General features: G+C 51.9%; 1 protein-coding gene across 1 annotated transcript in view; it reads right to left on the bottom strand.

The window, feature by feature from the left end:
- Positions 1-17091, bottom strand: part of LOC144134842 (uncharacterized) — a 31334-nt gene extending 14243 nt beyond the window's left edge. The window contains exon 1 of the mRNA XM_077667659.1: positions 17035-17091. Coding sequence (XP_077523785.1) covers positions 17035-17065 — 31 coding nt within the window. The 5' untranslated portion in view covers positions 17066-17091. The remainder of the gene's footprint in view (positions 1-17034) is intronic.
- Positions 17092-17327: the final 236 nt, after the last annotated feature.

Below are 17327 nucleotides of genomic sequence, written 5' to 3'. Positions count from 1 at the left end.
AGAGACGCGCGTGCTCTTGCAGCCTGGACATTGCGTTACTGCTTGCGGCCTGTGCCTAGCCCTTTTGATTCCCCAACCTATTTGTGGCAGTATGAAAAAATTGCGTGTATAAGCTATTTCCCGTTTAAAAATGCTTTCGTCCAGAATTGCCGGAAATTCAACATACTAAACAAACAATGATGTGCAAAGGCCACGACTTTCCACATTATGTTGACCGCACTTAATAAGCTATAGCTAGCTGAAAATAGGTGACCATGCTTGAAACTAGAGGATTAATAAGCTACACCGGATATGCCTTGCATAAGATAAAGACGCATGAGTCAAATAGCTCATATGGGCTCAGCATGCGTTCAACATCCCTTCTTACACGAGGCTCGGAAAGATTCTTTGTTCTGCAAAGGTTGCACGTCCAAATCGTGCAGAGAGATTTTATGGAAACAAATGCACTTGATGAGCTACAAGCTACCAGGCCAATTGGCCCTAAGTTAGATATTTATGACGGTTTTGCATTAAATGCGCTGCAGAAGAGGCATGTATTTAAAAAAATATTTTGTCGCTTTGTAGCTGAAGGGCCCATGGCTCATTTGAAAGATGTGTATATGGAGTACCTTATTGATTGTATTCATACCTGCACACGGGAGCGAATCTATTCTTGACAAGTGAAACTGCCTCAAAAGTAGTTTACCAGCTTTGCAAAAGACGCACTTTGCTACTTTTAATTCATCACGTGTGACACACGTCATTGGTGTAAGATAGTAACACGCAAATCGGCTCCGAAAGATCAATATCAAACGCACCGTTGTTTGCCAACGTTAGCAGCCATGGCGCACGACGAGCAGGGATCCCACCGACGCTGCGTTGTTCAAGCGTTTCGTGAAAGAAGCTATCTCGAAAGTGCGCCGCTCGCCACAGTCCTCCTGCACGGCCAACCAACGTCCTCCCAAATACACAACCACACACCGACCGGCGCACAGGTGAGGTGAACCTTTTCCGACACCGGCCCGAGAAAGACGATTTCGCCCGCCGCTTACCTCAGAGCAAAACACTTATCGTTGCTACCGTACGCCACATGGCCTACGAAACGTAGCTCAGAATGGCTGAGAGCGGCTTCCTGTTTTTTCAGTGTTGGGCGACGTAAAAAAGCCTACTGGTTGAAATAATCAACGCTCTTCGCAAGTCCAACCATGATTCAGTAGTGCCGCCTCTTCGTGGGATTAATTGCAATGCATCGATTGCTACACGTCACCACGCCAAGTTTGGCGAAAATATATCAAATCAACGATTATTTGCCGCATTTGAAAACAATCCTATATTCGTGCGCAACGTTATGACGCCAGGCATGTCGACTTCAACACGCAAAGCTCAACACACCATGTCGAAAAGCCCGTGCACCGCCATCGAGAAACACGTTCGGGCACTCGGGCCCTTAGCAACAATGAAGCCTTACACCGTTGCTAGTGGCCCGAGTTGTTATAGCAGCAAGGACAACGTTGTCAGTGGCCGGAATTTTTAAGCCTAAATTCTGACGTTATTTCCGTCACATTTTTGCCAATGCATTGGGATTATGAAGAGCCTCTCGTCAGTCTTCCTTCATCCCTGCTCGGCTACTACGATGTCAGTATAGTCTGATGCAGTGGCCAACGAGCTGATCTGTTCGCGCCACCATAGGTTCGAAAACCACTCGGAGCCATAGAGTGTTTACCATAACATTTTTGCATAGTTCCCCACAAGGCAAGTTCCACACAACTCAGCGGGCAGGTTTCCCTTTGCCCATTGTGGTAGATGGGCCACCTGGAAGTGGCTTCGGACAAACGTCGTCGAAATCTGAGATTGGGGGTTGTAGTGCTACTTGAACTTCATGCCGCCATATTTATCGACTTTTTAAAGCCAGCATTTCCAATGACATTCTTCTCACTGCGCCTTGAAGTACCCTATAGGTTTCAATTTGCACCGACCTATGCTCTGCCTTGCGACCTCTGAAAGCTGGGCACCAAACGACCGCCCCTCTTTGTGACTTAGTGGCCGATTTCTGGCTGAGCTTGCCTCGATGAGTTGAGGTCTCCTGAGAGACCGAAACGGCTACTCTACACGCTCTAAGGATGTCAGGGAGCCCACGCAGCTACTGCGTCATTACACCATCTAAAACATCCACGTACCACAAGCCATTACAAAGTGGAAAGGCAGAAATTTCCGCCAGCTGACAAAACGTTGGATAATGCGCCTGAGGCCACCAGCAGGAGACTCTAAACGAGGTCCTTTCTTGGCCCCTATCTATTGGCAAAAATATACCCGGATGAATTTAATCCTAAGGGAAGGTTCTATGGCGAAACAGCGACATATGATCATATACCATGGCGATGTAAAGACCCCCCCCTCAGAAGGTCTAGAAAAAATTTTTTCTCTTGATCAATGGGAGGCCGTTCTGGTCAGCTCGGATCCGGGCATTCAAGCCTTGGCACCAGAGTAAGCCGCAAGCCACAGTAAACGTTTTCCAGTTCAATCCAAACGAAACAATTCTTAGGGCACTCAAGTATGCTTACACGCAAGAATGCAAAAACATGTGCTTTGAGGAAAGGAATCGTTTTTGAGGAAAGCAAAGGGCGCCGTAGCTATGAGATCCCGGCATCTCGGTGAGCACCTAAACCAAGCCTTAAACTTTGAAAGTGAAAACATTACTACTCCCCTCCTTAGCGCCTTAGCCGTATGCGCCAGTATGACCTTAAACCGAGGAGAAACCACGTGACAGCTATGACGTCACTCAACCGCCACCGCCTAAACCGAGCGCTCGCCTTTGTTTCTAAGGCCATCGGCATTCACTGTGTGCATTGGTGTTGGCGTTGAGAACGTTCTAGACTCCTATGATTCTGAGGAAACGAAGGAAAACTGCCTACCTGGGTAAGTGGACGCCTCAAACGCGCTTTCAGGTACGTGACGGTTGTAAGAGAGAGAAGTGGGCTGCATGCGTTAGCGCTGACAACGTTGCGGCAGACATGCAGCACTGCAGCAATAGGCCGCAGCGTTCACTGGCTGAACGCCCCTTCGCGATCTGCCATTAATTCAACTGCCACCTCAGGCAATGTGCCCGCGCTCCCTATCTAGTGTGCGGAACGCACTTAACGTCACAGATGCCAAGCCGCGTCTACTTGCCCAATACACCACAACTTTCGCTCTCTAATCAGGTTCAGCAGTAGTTAAACCGCAGGTAATTTTTTGTGACCTATTGTGTGAACCATGACTCGGCACGTTTTGTGACCATTTTGTGACCCATGACTCAGCACTTTTGACCATGACTCAGCCTTTTTGTGACCCATTTTGTGTCCATGACTTATGATCATGACAAATGGCTTTGATGACCACGACTCAATCCCTGTGAGAGAGAGAGAATGAAAAGGAAAGGCAGGGAGGTTAACCAGATGTGAGTCTCCGGTTTGCTACCCTACACTGATGATGGGGGATAGTGGTTAGAAAGATGACAGAGAGGAAAACGCAAAAAAGGAACGTGCACACATGGAGACACACACACACAAGGCGTCCCAGTTAAAGTCTTTCACAGAGGCCGGTAGATTGTAAGAAGCGCAAAAGCGCTTGCACGGCCTTCTTCTGCGACGGTAGGTCCTTTCGATGTTGTAGAATTCTTTTTTCGGATAGCGGTTGGTCGTACAGTTGGTCAAGTTCATGGCTAAGGCATGCCCTCTGTGGACTGACTGTACTGCGGGCTTAGAGGTAGAGCGTCCGCCTCGCATACAAGAGGACCACGGTTTGAATCTCTGTGCGCGCAATCCTTCACCGGGTTTGAAAAAAAGAAACTCCGCGTGACGAAGGAATTGTATAGCCAGGTCCGGGGTGCGGCCTGATCTCGGTGACGAGAACCTACAACGAACTCCTTCACCAGAACAATATTTGGCCACCTTGGCGTAGTACTTGGCCGCAACCTTCTATGAGCAAACTAACCCTCGGCCCTCAGTCCCCAGCGGCTACGGAGCAACTGACCAAGGCGGCGGTCAGACCTGTGACGCCGCGGATGATGCTAAGAATCTCTGGCTCCAGACAGGCCGCCATTGGAATCTGAACCTCGCCACGTTTTACACTAGAACGTTACCTAGGAAGGCTGGCCTAGCAGTGCAGTTTGTGGGGGTTGAATTGAGGAGATAAGTACGTTCTCCCCGCTTAATCGCGGCTGACACGGTTCAAAGCCGCCCGGACCCCACCACGTGATCGCGTACGCTACCAAGCGCTCGAGCGCACGGCGGGCCTTGCTCTGAGGGAACAAAGGAACGACACATTGGCTGACACAAACAGGCATTTATTACTACAGAAACAATAACGCCAGCTAGCAACAAGGTACGCTAATGAATCGAGGTCGTCCGACTCATCAGCAAGGTTCCGAGCGAATGTTCGCCCGCGCTAGGGCAAGGGATGCTCCAGAGGCCTGACGGGACGAGTACGGGAGCCTGTCTCCCCGTCGCTTCCTCGCCCCGCCGACGAAGAGCGGAGCCGTGAGCGACACGCCCGCCCGCGCCGACGATCCCTGCCGTAGCGCCCATTACCCCTCTCCCGCGCGCGGGCTTTTGCAGTCTCGCGCGCAGCGATGCTGGCGCCCTCTCTTGCCAGTTAATGTAACTGACAAGGACTTAGTGAAGTTAGGAGGACAGGCGGGGTGTATACAGCACTAAAGGACGGGCAAATACTGTGCTATCGCGAATAAGTGGACAGACGACAATTAGGTCTGGGATTCGTCATTAAACAGGGTATAGCTGGCCACGTAGAGGAGCTCTACAGCAGTAACGAAAAGGCGGCAGCTATCGCAATTAGGCATAATAAGTGGTACAAGCTGCAGGTGGTGCAGGCCTACGCACCTACATCCAGCCGTGATGATCAGTCCGTTGAAAGTTGATATGAAGACCTGGAATCGGCAATTAATGAGGTGAAATCACAGTACACTGCACTGATGGGTGACCTTAATGCGAAGGTGGGCAAGTAGGCTGCCGTCCAGGCGGTAGGCCACCATAGGATATGTTCTAGGAATAGCAGGAGATAGTTATTAGTAGAGTTCGCAGATATAAATGATTTACGGAACATTAACACTTTCTTCCGCAAATGAGAGGACAGGAAGTGGACCTGAAAGAGCCGCGATGGTGAGACTAATAATGAAATCGACTTGATACTATGCGCTCATCCTGGTATCGTGCAGGATGTGGACGTCCTCGGAAATGTGCGATGTAGCGACCACAGAATGGTAAGGTCTCGAATTAGCTTAGACATGAAGAGGGAAGGGAAGAAGCTAGTGAAGAGGATGTCCATTAACGAGTTAGTGGTAAGAGGGAAAAAAGAGGAATTCAGGATATCGCTGCAGAATAGATATTCAGCCTTAACTGAGGAGGACAATCTTAATGTCCGTACAATTAACGATAATCTGACAGCTATCACTAAGGAGTGCGCAGTAGAAGTAGGCGGTTGGACGGCTCAACAGGATACCGACAAGCTACCTCAGGAGACGAAATATCTGATTAAGAAACGCCAAAGCATGAGGGCATCTATGTCTACAAACAGAACATGACTAGCAGAGCTATCAAAGTTAATAAATAAGCGCTAGGTAGCCGGCATAAGGAAGTTTAATATGGAGAGAGTCGAGAATGCTCTAAAGAACAGAGGTACCCTAAAAGCGGTGAAGAGAAAACTAGGCACAGGTAAAAACCCGATGTGTGCGTTAAGAGACAGGAAGGGCAATTCCATTAGCAATATGGATAAAGTAGTTAAAGTAGCCAAGGTGTTTTGCACAAATTTATACAGTAGCCGATGTAATCAGAACATTATTGATGAAGACAGCAGCGCACAGCAATACGTCATCCCGCCGGTAACGGATGAGGAAGTGAAGAAAGCCTAAGGAGGAATGCAAAGGGGTGTAGGCTTAACGCCTCAGGAGCGAAGGAAACGAGACCACTGCTACGAGCCGACGCCAGAACAGAACTGCCAGCCGTGGCTGCATGAGCCACGACCAGGTGCCGTCTTTATTCTCTTCGCAGGGTGGCGCGCGCTAGCCGGGTTGTCGGCGCCGCCCAAGAGAGGGTGCTACAGGGCCCCCCGCCTAGACTGGAAGTCGAAACAGACGGAGGGCCGGCGATGGCGGTCTAGAGTGACGATCTCTTCGCGGCCGTTTTGGAGGATGGTGGCGGTTTTCGGGGTGCGGCGGAGAACGCGGAAATGTCCGTCGTAAGCCGGTGTGAGTGGAGCTCGGACAGCGTCGCGGCGCACAAAAACGTGGGTCGAAGTGGCCAGGTCGGGGTGTACGAAAATGGTATGGTGGCGGGACGGACGTGGGGGAGTAGGCCGGAGGTCTTTAACGCAGTCCAGCTGGCGTTGGAGGAATTTTTGGGGCTGGGCTGGAAGCTGCTGGGATGTAAAAAAGTCGCCTGGAAGACGCAAAGCACTACCACACACGAGCTCTGCAGCTGAGCACTGTAAGTCTTCTCGGATGACGGCCCTTAGACCAAGCAGCACAAGGGGCAAGGAGTCGACCCAGGGGGCGCAATCGAGGCGGGCAGCGAGGGCGGCCTTCATTTGGCTGTGAAGGTGTTCCACCATGCCGTTAGCACACGGGTGATATGCAGCGGTACGGTAATGCCTTGTGCCGAGAATGTTAAGGGAACCAAACAGGGTGGACGTAAACTGGCGTCCAGGGTCGGTTGTTACAGTGCCAGGACAACCAAATCGAGATACCCACGCAGACATTAAGGCGCGCGAAACAGTCTCTGCGGTGATGTCAGGAATGGGGACTGCCTCCGGCCAGCGAGTGAAGCGGTCGACTATGGTCAAGATATAGCGGTAGCCTCGAGAGATGGGTAGAGGGCCCACGATGTCGAGATGAACATGGTCGAAACGACGGCCAGGCGGTAGAAAGGCTTGGGAAGGTGTCTTGGTTTGGCGACAGATCTTGGTCGACTGACAGAGTAGGCACCGGCCCGTCCAAGCGCGCACATCAGCGTTGATTCCGGGCCAAACATAGCGCTGGGTGAGAAGGCGCTGAGTAGCCCGAATGCCTGGATGGCATATGTCATGGAGAGAATGGAAGATAGGGCGACGTAGTGAAGCCGGAACAAAAGGCCGAGGAAAGTCCGTTGAAACATCGCACCACAAGGGCTCAGGCAAGCAAGGATGAGGCACAAACCGTAACCGGAGAGAACGAGGGTTCGCTCGAAAAGCGGCGAGCTCATCGTCATTTTGCTGGGCAGAAGAGAATGCGGACCAGTCGACGGTGGAAGATGGAGCGTCCACCGCGACTATACGAGACAGGGCGTCAGCGGCGGTGTTGGCTGCACCTTTCACATGCCGGATGTCAGTAGTAAACTCCGAGATATAAGCTAGATGACGGAGTTCACGTGACACGTACTTCGATGAGTTGGTCCGGAACACACATTCCAGCGGTTTATGACCGGTTAGCACGTGAAACTTGCATCCTTCTACAAAATGCCGAAAGTGCTGGATAGCGAAGTAGATGGCTAGGAGCTCTCGACCGAAGACGCTGTAGCGGGTCTCAGCAGGAAGTAGCTTCCGAGAGTAAAAAAGACAATGGTCTCCACTCGGAGTTAATGTACTGCTGTAAGACGGCTCCGATGGCCACGCTGGAGGCATCCACCATCAATCTCGTAGGGGCGTCGTTGCGCGGATGGACTAGAAGCACGGTGTTAGCGACTGCTTGCTTCACGGCAGTAAAGGCGGCCTGGGCTTCTGATGTCCAAGATATTGCAGAGGACGGGCCAGCGGTTGACCGGAGGAGGTCGGTGAGCGGGCGAAGTAGCTCTGCACAGTGCGGGATAAAGCGGCGGGAGAAATTCACCAGCCCCAGGAATTGTCGCTGGAGGCGCAGGGTTGTGGGCAGGGGAAAATTCTCGATGGTCTGGACGTGGGACGCGAGAGGGCGGATACCCACTGAGGATATGTGATGACCTAAAAACTCGAGCTCAGAAGCACCGAAAACACACTTGGAGGCATTCACAACCAGGCCGTAGTGCTGCAGACGCTTGAACAAAGCACGTAGGTCTTGCTCATGATCATGAGGTGTAGGGCTGGCGATGAGGACATCGTCAAGGTACGCGAATACACTCGGTAGGCCCCGCGTGACCTCAGCCATGAGCCGCTGGAAGGTTTGAGCCGAATTGCGTAGTCCAAAAGGCATCCGGACGTACTCAAACCTCAAACAACCCAAAGCGCGTCGTGATGGCGGTCTTAGGTATGTCGGCGGGTTCAATGGGAATTTGGTGATACGCCTTAACCAGGTCAACTTCGCTAAAAATGGCGCAGCCGACGAGGCGCGATGTAAAGTCCTGGATGTGGGGCAGCGGATAGCTGTCGTGGAATGTGTTGGCATTCAACGCCCGATAGTCGCCGCAGGGACGCCAGTCACCGGGATCACGCTTGGGCACTAGATGCAGCGGAGACGCCCACACGCTGGACGACGGGCGTATAATGCTGAGCTCCAGCATGTGGTCAAGCTCACGTTTGGCGATAGCTAGGCGGTCTCCAAACAAGCGGCGTGGTCGAGCAGCTGCGGGTGGACCCCGGGTGATGATGTGGTGTGTCACAGTATGTTTGGCCGCCTGAGTGAGGTTGCATGGCTTAGTGAGCTCCAGGAAATACGCCAACACTTTTTCGAACTGAGAGGAAGTTATCAGCGTGCGAATGCCCATGGGAGCAAAGTCGGACGAGACTCTCGAGATGGAGAGATGAGTCAGACCGTCGGTAAGGCGACGATGCCGCACGCTGACGTCTAAGTCGAAGTAGGAGAGCAAGTCTGAGCCGATGATCGGGCGAACCACGTCTGCGATGACGAAGACCCATCGAAAAGTGCGGCGTAGACCGAAGTCGAGGGTGAGAGATCGTAGCCCATACGTGGGTATAGACGAGGCGTTGGCAGCACGGAGCGACAGTCCTGATGGCTTGGAACGATCTGCCTTAGTCGGTGAAACCACGCTGATTTCCGCGCCCGTGTCGATAAGAAACCGGGTGCCAGAGAACTTGTCAGTGACCATGAACAAGCGGCTTGAATGACTGGGGGAACCACATGCCGCCGTTAGTGATCCTGGCGGGCGTTTCCCGGCCACGAACAGGGCGGTGTAGACTTTGTGGCCCGGTGGCGAAAACGCCTGTTGTACCAGCAGAGAGATGTAGGGCTGGGACTCCGAGCTTGACGTGAGCGCGAAACAGCGCGATGATCAAGACGAGACGGACGGGTCTCCAGAGGTCGGCTCCGGAGTGCAGCGACTGAGGCGGCAAGCTCCTCGAGACGGGCCTCAAGGCGCGAAATCGCTGGGTCTCTTGGCGGCAAAACAGCAGTGACGGACGGGGAGGTGGCCTCATGAACGTTATCTGCGAGCTCAGCCAGGCGGTCGAGTGTGACGTCACCGGCCGCCCCAAGGACGAGGCGGATGGGCTGGGGAAGACGTTGGAGGAAAAGCTCTCGAAGCAACGCTGAGTGATTGGGGATGTCGCGCTCCCCGAGAAGCTGTTGCATGCGGCGCAGAAGCTGGGAGGGGCGCCGGTCGCCAAGGTCTTCCCCGGTAAGGAGCTGCTGCAGGCAGGTGCGGTCCGACGGCATAAATCTCTCCAGCACCTCGGTTTTCAGGTGCTGATATGGTGTAGCACCCATGGGGGCGGAGAGAACGTCGGAGAGCTCACCGGCAACGTCAGGAGGCAGGCTTGAGGCAACATGGCAGTAGCGCGTCGTCTCCGACGTGATGCGGGCTAGGCAAAATTGCGGCTTAACCTGGTGAAACCAAACTTGCGGGTTCTGGGGCCAGGAAGGTGGAAGGCGAACCTTCAGCGACGAGACGTCCTGCGGACGCGAATCCTGCTGCGTGGATGTTGCGGGATCGGTCATTGCTCGTCCTTGGTCACCAATGTAGGCTTAACGCCTCAGGAGCGAAGGAAACGAGACCACTGCTACGAGCCGACACCAGAGCAGAACTGCCAGCCGTGGCTGCACGAGCCACGATCAGGTGCCGTCTTTATTCTCTTCGCAGGGTGGCGTGCGCTAGCCGGGTTGTCGGCGCCGCCCATGAGAGGGTGATACAGGGGTAAAGCAGCTGGTGAGGATCGGAAAACAGCAGATCTCTTTAAGGACAGATTAGAGATTGTGCTAGAAAAACTAGCCACCCTGTATACAGAATGCCTCTTGACCTCGACGTACCAGAAGCTTGTAAGAACGAAAAGATTATCTTAATCCGGTAGAAATGAGACGCCAGGGACTTGAAAAATTGCAGACAGATCTGATTACTGACCGTTGCATACACGGTATTTACTAAGGTTATCGTTAATAGAGTCAGAGGAAACTTAGATTGTAATCAACCAAATGATCAGGCAGGCTTTCGCAAAGGATATTCCACAACAGATCATATTCACACAATCAATCAGGTGATAGAGAAATGCACAGAACGTAATGAACCCCTATATATAGCATTCATTGATTACAAGAAAGTATTTGACTCAGTGGATACCTCCCCAGTCATACAGGCATTGCGTAATCAGGGCGTAGGAGAGCCTTACGTCAAAATACTTGAAGATATTGAATCGGAAAGACGACAACGAGACTGAGTGAGTGAACGGGTGGACGAAGACGAGGACGACAACGAAGTTCTGACTGTGTTCTGAGTGCCGCTCGTAGCTGTTCCTTCGCTGGTGTACATAGATGTAAGTATATTCTTTCCCGCAACATATTTGGTGGAGGTGTGCCTTTCCCCTACGTCTACCAACGACGGAGCTACGCAGCGGCCGACAACTGCCTTCGCTCATCATGACCTAGGACGCCTGCCAGCAAACATCACCATCGGCCATGCCATCACTCGTTCTTTCTGCTCCTCGTGACCCTAGGACAGTTTCTCGCACTTACAACGTTGACGTGGACGACTGGATCCTGATGTATGAACGCGTGAGTACATACAACCGCTGGGATCCAACCCTTATGCTCGCCAATGTCATTTTCTACCTAAAAGTCACCGCCCGAGTCTGGTACGAGACTCACGAAGATGACTTGACCAGCTGGGACGTCTGCAAGCAGCAACTGCGCGACTTGTTTGGACGGCCGCTCGGCCGAACACTCGCCGCTAAGAGGGACCTTGCATCCCGAGCTCAAACTTCTACGGAATCCTATGTTTCGTACATTCAGGACGTGTTGGTTCTCTGCAACAAAGTTGACAATAACATGCCCGAATCTGACAAAGTGGGTCACGTGTTGAAGGGGATCGTCGACGATGCCTTCATTCTGCTCTTCGACAAGAATTGCACTAGAGTCGACGACATTATTAAGGAATGTCGCCGCTTCGAGGAAGCTAAAAGCAGGCGTATTAGCCAGCCGTACACATGCCTCCCCAACACGGCTGCCACTTCCTCATGTGAAGACCGGCTGAACCGGCAGACTCCTGCGCCTCCAGAAAATGTGACCCGCATCATTCGACGCGAACTCGAAGCCATGCCCTCTGCCTCCCTGCACCTACGTGATGGCGACAACCATTTGCCCACCATCTCTGTGGTATAAGCCGTCGTCCGTCAAGAGCTTGCAAATCTTGGCCTCCAACCTGTCAGCCCCGTACGTCCTTCATACCCACCCGACATCACTGCGATTGCTCCTGACCGACCTTCCTACTTCGCTCCACGTCGACGCAACCCTAGCGACTGGCGGACACCCGACGACAGGCCCATTTCTTTCCTCTGCCGCCGTTGTGGCCACATCTCGCGTCACTGTCGCAATTATTGGTCCCGTCGTAGCGCATACAATTCTCTCAGCTCTCACCGCAACGACGAATAGCCCAGCCACTTCACGCCCCCTCCAGCCCGGCAGAGTGCTGCAGTCAACAGCCAGTTTTCCCGTCCCCCCTGCGTCGGCAGTCTCGTTCGCCCCTACGCCGTCGCTCCTCTCCTGGCCCCTACGTACGCTCGCAAGCGGAACACTAGACACTGCAGTGTCTGGAAGTGATGCTGCAGTACAGCCCCAGTCCCAAAATCCTCGCTTAGCCCTCGGCGCCCACCAAAATTTGCTCGCTATTCATTTCGATGGAGTCCCTGTCAGAGCCCTGATCGATACGGGCGCGCACGTGTCCGTCATGAGTTCAACTCTCCGACGCCGCCTCAGAAAAGTACTGACCCCTGCACCCACAGCCGTTCTCCGCGTTGCCGACGGCGGAACGCCTCTTGTGGTGGGACTATGCACAGCCCGTGTGACCATTTCCGGCCGCCATACATCCGTTCTATTCTATGTTCTGTACCAGTGCCCTCATGACGTCATACTTGGCCTCGACTTCCTGTCTGAGCATTCAGCCCTCATAAACTGCGCCACCAGTGTTGTCCAGCTAGACCTTCCCCTTTCTGCTGAGTCACCGTCCCCAGTTATACCTCGCCTTTGTGCTGTCGACTTTGTCCGTCTAATGCCTAAAGCCGCCACTTACATTTCTTTCTCATCTGTTCATCCTGTCCCTGATGGCCCCTACGTAGTCACTCCGGACCTTGACGTCGCCCTCTCGCGAAGTATTGCGCTTGCGCACACTGTCTGCACAATGTCGGGCAACCGAGCGTACCTTCCGGTTCTGAACTTTGGCTCGTCTATCCAACCGCTCCCGCAAGGCATCTCACTCGCCACGCTCTGCCCGGCTGCCAAATGTGCCATATCAGTAGTGGACACCTGCTTACCTTCTACTCATCAAAGCCTGTTTCCTGCGGCCACATCAACCGAGGAACCAACGCAAGACTACGCCGACATGATCTCTTCTGACCTACCGCCGATGCAAGCTCACGATCTTAGGTGCTTTTTATCATCTTTTCGCGACATCTTCGACTTTGATGCACCTGTTTTGGCTCGTACCTCGGTAGTGACGCATCGCATAAACACTGGTGATGCCGCTCCTATCCACAGACGTTCGTACCACGTGTCCAGCGCTGAACGCACCGTCATCAATCAAGAGGTGGACAAGATGCTCGCAAAAGACATCATCGAGCCCTCGTCAAGCCCTTGGGCTTCACCAGCTGTCCTGGTAAAAAAGAATGACGGCAGTTGGCGCTTCTTCGTTGATTACCGGCACCTAAACCGCATCACACAAAGGATGTATATCCTCTCCCGAGGATCGATGATGCATTAGATTGCCTCCACGGCGCCAAATATTTCTCTTCAGTTGATCTTCGATCGGGGTACTGGCAAATTGCCGCTGATGAAAAGGACCGCGAAAAGACCACCTTCGTGACGCCTGAAGGCTTATACCAATTTAAAGTCATGTCATTCGGACTCTGTAACGCGCTGGTTACCTTTGAACAAATGATGGGCTCCCTTCTTCGCGGCTTTAAGTGGTCGACCTGCCTCTGCTACCTTGACGATGTTGTGGTTCCTCCCTCGTTCAATTGCTAACCTCTCCGCCCATCTTAGCCCATTTTGACCCGTCGTCTCCCACAGAGGTTCGCACCGACGCCTCCGGATATGGGATCGGTGCCGTGCTAGCCCAACGTCAACAGGGACAAGATTGCGTCATCGCTTATGCCAGCCGCCTACTTTGCGCCGCAGGGAAAAATTACTTCATTACTGAGCGCGAGTGTCTCGCCCTTGTCTGGGCTGTAGCTAAAGTCCGCCCGTACCTGTTCGGCCACTCATTCGCTGTCGTCACTGATCACCACGCTCTATGTTGGCTGTCTTCACTAAAGATCCCACCGGTAGCCTTGGTAGCTGGGCTTTGCGCCTCGAAGAATAATCATCTCTGTAGTGTACAAGTCCGGTCGTCGCCACCAGGACGCCGACTGTTTATCCCGGTCCCCTGTGGAGCCACCTGACCTAGAAGACGCTGAGACCCTGCCCTGCCTCTTAGCTATCACTGCTCTCACCGATATCGCCAACGAACAGCGCAACGACTCATCTTTACGCCTTATCTTTGATGGCCTCCGCTCTGCAAACCGATCTCCGTCTCTGCAACTTTATGTGCTCCAGAATGGAATTTTATATCGCCGCAATCTACGCTCCGATGGCCCTTCATTGCTGCTCGTCATACCCCAACATATACGCTCTTCTGGCCTTGAAGAATTGCACGATCTGCCGACAGCCGGCTACATTGGCGTGTCCCGCACGTACGCTCGAGTGCGGCACCGCTTCTTTTGGTCTGGCCTGTATCGTTCCGTCAAGCGTTACGTTGGCGCTTGCGACCTGTGTCAACGTCGGAAAAGGCCCTCTACTTTGCCTGCCGGTCTCCTACAACCCATCGACGTACCTCCGGAACCTGTTCATCGTGTTGGCCTCAACCTTCTTGGCCCTTTTCCCATGTCCCTCTCCGGCATCAAGTGGATCGCTGTCGCAACTGATTATACGTCTCGGTACGCCATCACGCGTGATTTGCCTACCAGCTGCGCTACCGATGTCGCCGATTGTCTTCTCCAAAACGTCATTCTTCACCATGGCGCCCCTCGTCAACTGCTCACCGACCGTGGTCGCTATTTTCTGTCTCGAGCGATTAATGACATTCTTCGTTCATGTGCCACACAACACCAGCTCGCGACAGCTTACCATCCACAAGCCAACGGGCTTATGGCACGGTTCAACCACACGCTCACCGGCATGTTAGCAATGTACGTGTCCCCAGTTCACCGAGATTGGGGCGCTGCCTTGCCTTATGTGACTTTTGCATATAACTCTTCGCGGCATGACACAATCGGCTATTCCCCTTTCTACCTTTTGTTTGGCCGGCACCCTATCTTGTCTTTGGACACACTCCTGCCGTCTTCTTCAGTCGCCACCACTGCTTACGCTCAGGACGCCATCGCCCAGGCCTCGCTGGCGCGTCAAATAGCCCGTAGTCGGCTCCGTGCGTCACAAGCTTCCCAGAAGTCCGCCTACGACCGCCGTCACCGGGTGGTCAAATATGAACCCGGATCACTCGTCCTCCTCAGGACGCCGTCACGCACCGTCGGTCTCTCCGAGAAGCTCCTTTCTCACTACCGGGCCCTTACCGTGTGGTGCGCCGTGTCACCGACGTGAACTATGAAATTGCACCCCTTGCGTGCTCGCCATCGTCCTCCGGCCTCTCCACCGACGTCGTCCATGTCTGCCGCCTAAAACCTTATCACGACGTTCATACATCGCCACTCTAACACTGAGACGGCGTCTCATCAGCCGGGGGTCCTGAAGCGGGAAGACGACGACTAGACTGAGCGAGTGAACGGGTTGACGAAGACGAGGACGACAACGAAGTTCTGACTGTGTTATGAGTGCCGCTCATAGTTGTTCCTTCGCTGGTGTACATAGCTGTAAATATATTCTTTCCCGCAACAAAAATACTTGAAGATATATATAGCTACTGCACAGCTACTATAGTCCTCCATAAAGTCAGCAATAAAATTCCAATAAGGAAGGGCGTCACGCAAGGAGACACGATCTCGTCAATGCTATTCACCGCCTGTTTAAAGGCGGTGAATAGTCTGTTTCCGAGGCATGAATTGGGAACAGTTGGCAATAAAAGTAAATGGAGAATACCTAAATAATCTGCGATTCGCTGATGACATTGCCTTGCTGAGCCACTCAGGAGGTAAACTGCAAATAATTATCAGTGAGTTAGACAGGCAGAGCAAAACGGTGGGTCTAAAAATTAACTTGCAGAGAACCAAAGTAATGTTCCACAGCTTAGCAAGGGAACAGCAGTCCACAATTGGAAGCGAGGTGCTGGAAGTGGTAAAGGAATAGGTCAACTTAGGGCAGGTAGTGACAGCTGATCCGTATCATGAAAGGGAAATAACTGGAAGGATAAAATGTGGTGGAGCACATATGGCAGGTTCTCTAAGATAATTGCTGGCACCTCACCAATATTCCTCAAGAAAAAAAAGAGTACAACAGCTGTATCTTACCGGTACTCGCCTAAGGGGAAGAAACGTGGAGGCTAAACAAAAACGTTCAGCTTAAGGACAACGGCGCGAGCTATTGAAAGGAGAATGAAAGGTGTAACGTTAAGAGACGGGAATAGGGCAGAGTGGTTGAGGGAACAAGCGCGGGCTAATGACATCCTAGTTGAAATCAACAGGATGAAATGGTCTTGGGCATGGCATGTAATGCAAAGGAAAGATAACCACTGGTCCTTAAGGGTAACGGAGTGGATTCCAAGAGAAGGCAAGTGTAGCAGGGGGCGGAAGAAGGTTAGGTGGGCGGATGATATTAAGACGTTTGAAGGCATAGGATGGGTGCAACTGGCAAAGGACAAGGTTAATTGAACAGACAAGGGTGAGGTCTTTGCCCTGCAGTGGGTGTAGTCAGGCTGATGATGAGGATGACAGTGACTCCGCTTATTACCATATTGATTATGATTCCGATCATGATTCATGGCTTCGTATTCATTGATTCATGACTTCGTTCATGATTCATGACTTCGTACTTCATACTCATTTTTTTTTACTCTCCGCCACGGCTGAATAAGATTACAGTTCTGGTCAAGGGTCGTGATTCAATCGCACGTGAAATTATGGAAGCATTTTTCGTAAAGAAAAGAGGAGATGAATGTATTAGTGATTCTTCGATTTTACTGTTCAATAGTGAGGTAGCCTTCCTCGATAAGACAATGTAAGTTCTGGCCTTGGTGTATTACTAATTGTCGCATTTTGTAGCCTTTCACTGCGCATGATCAAAGTGCATTCTTTTTTCTTCAAATATGTAATGTGCCCGTTGAATAAAATCAGTTGTACGTTTGTGCTCGTCCCGCACCCTGACGTGTGTGTGCTTCGTGCAATTACCATGTCTGAAGAACTCATGACTCATTACAATGACTCACATGACCTTGAGAATGATCTGAAACTACACATCAGTTGTCTTACATATTTAATCATCACTACTGTATACTTGCTGTTGACGTCATATGGAACTACAGATTTCGCTTCCACATTTTGCGTCTGCATTTTGCGGACATGTCAGCTGCCATCATAGACTAGTATTGCTTTCCCATTAATAAAACTTTTAGAGACGTGCTTCAGGAGTAATGCGCTGGCGGCAACAGGGCACTACAAGTGAACAGTCAGTTGTGACAGCTTTCTTACCCATTGTATCCACAGCCATAGAAACCGCCATGATTATCAGGTATAGCGTTGAGCGTTGCATCTGAAAATAAAGCAACCAACGATGACGAAATATATCATCTGATATCTTAACGTGTGTAAGAGGTATTTGGCGCTTGTGAGTGCTGCTGAAAGGAACACCTCAGCTGTTTGTGCCCTTTTTGAAGAGCGACTTACATTCTGGAAGCTTTTCTTAGTGTCAGGATCAGACGTTAACTAAATTCGAAGCGCACGCACTACTTACGACAGAAAGCTGCATCAAGATAAAAAGCAGT

Source organism: Amblyomma americanum, chromosome 5, assembly GCF_052857255.1.
Source record: "Amblyomma americanum isolate KBUSLIRL-KWMA chromosome 5, ASM5285725v1, whole genome shotgun sequence".
NCBI lineage: Eukaryota > Metazoa > Arthropoda > Arachnida > Ixodida > Ixodidae > Amblyomma > Amblyomma americanum.
The sequence above is the reverse complement of the archived record's forward strand: the minus strand, read 5'-3'. Positions and strand labels throughout refer to the sequence as shown.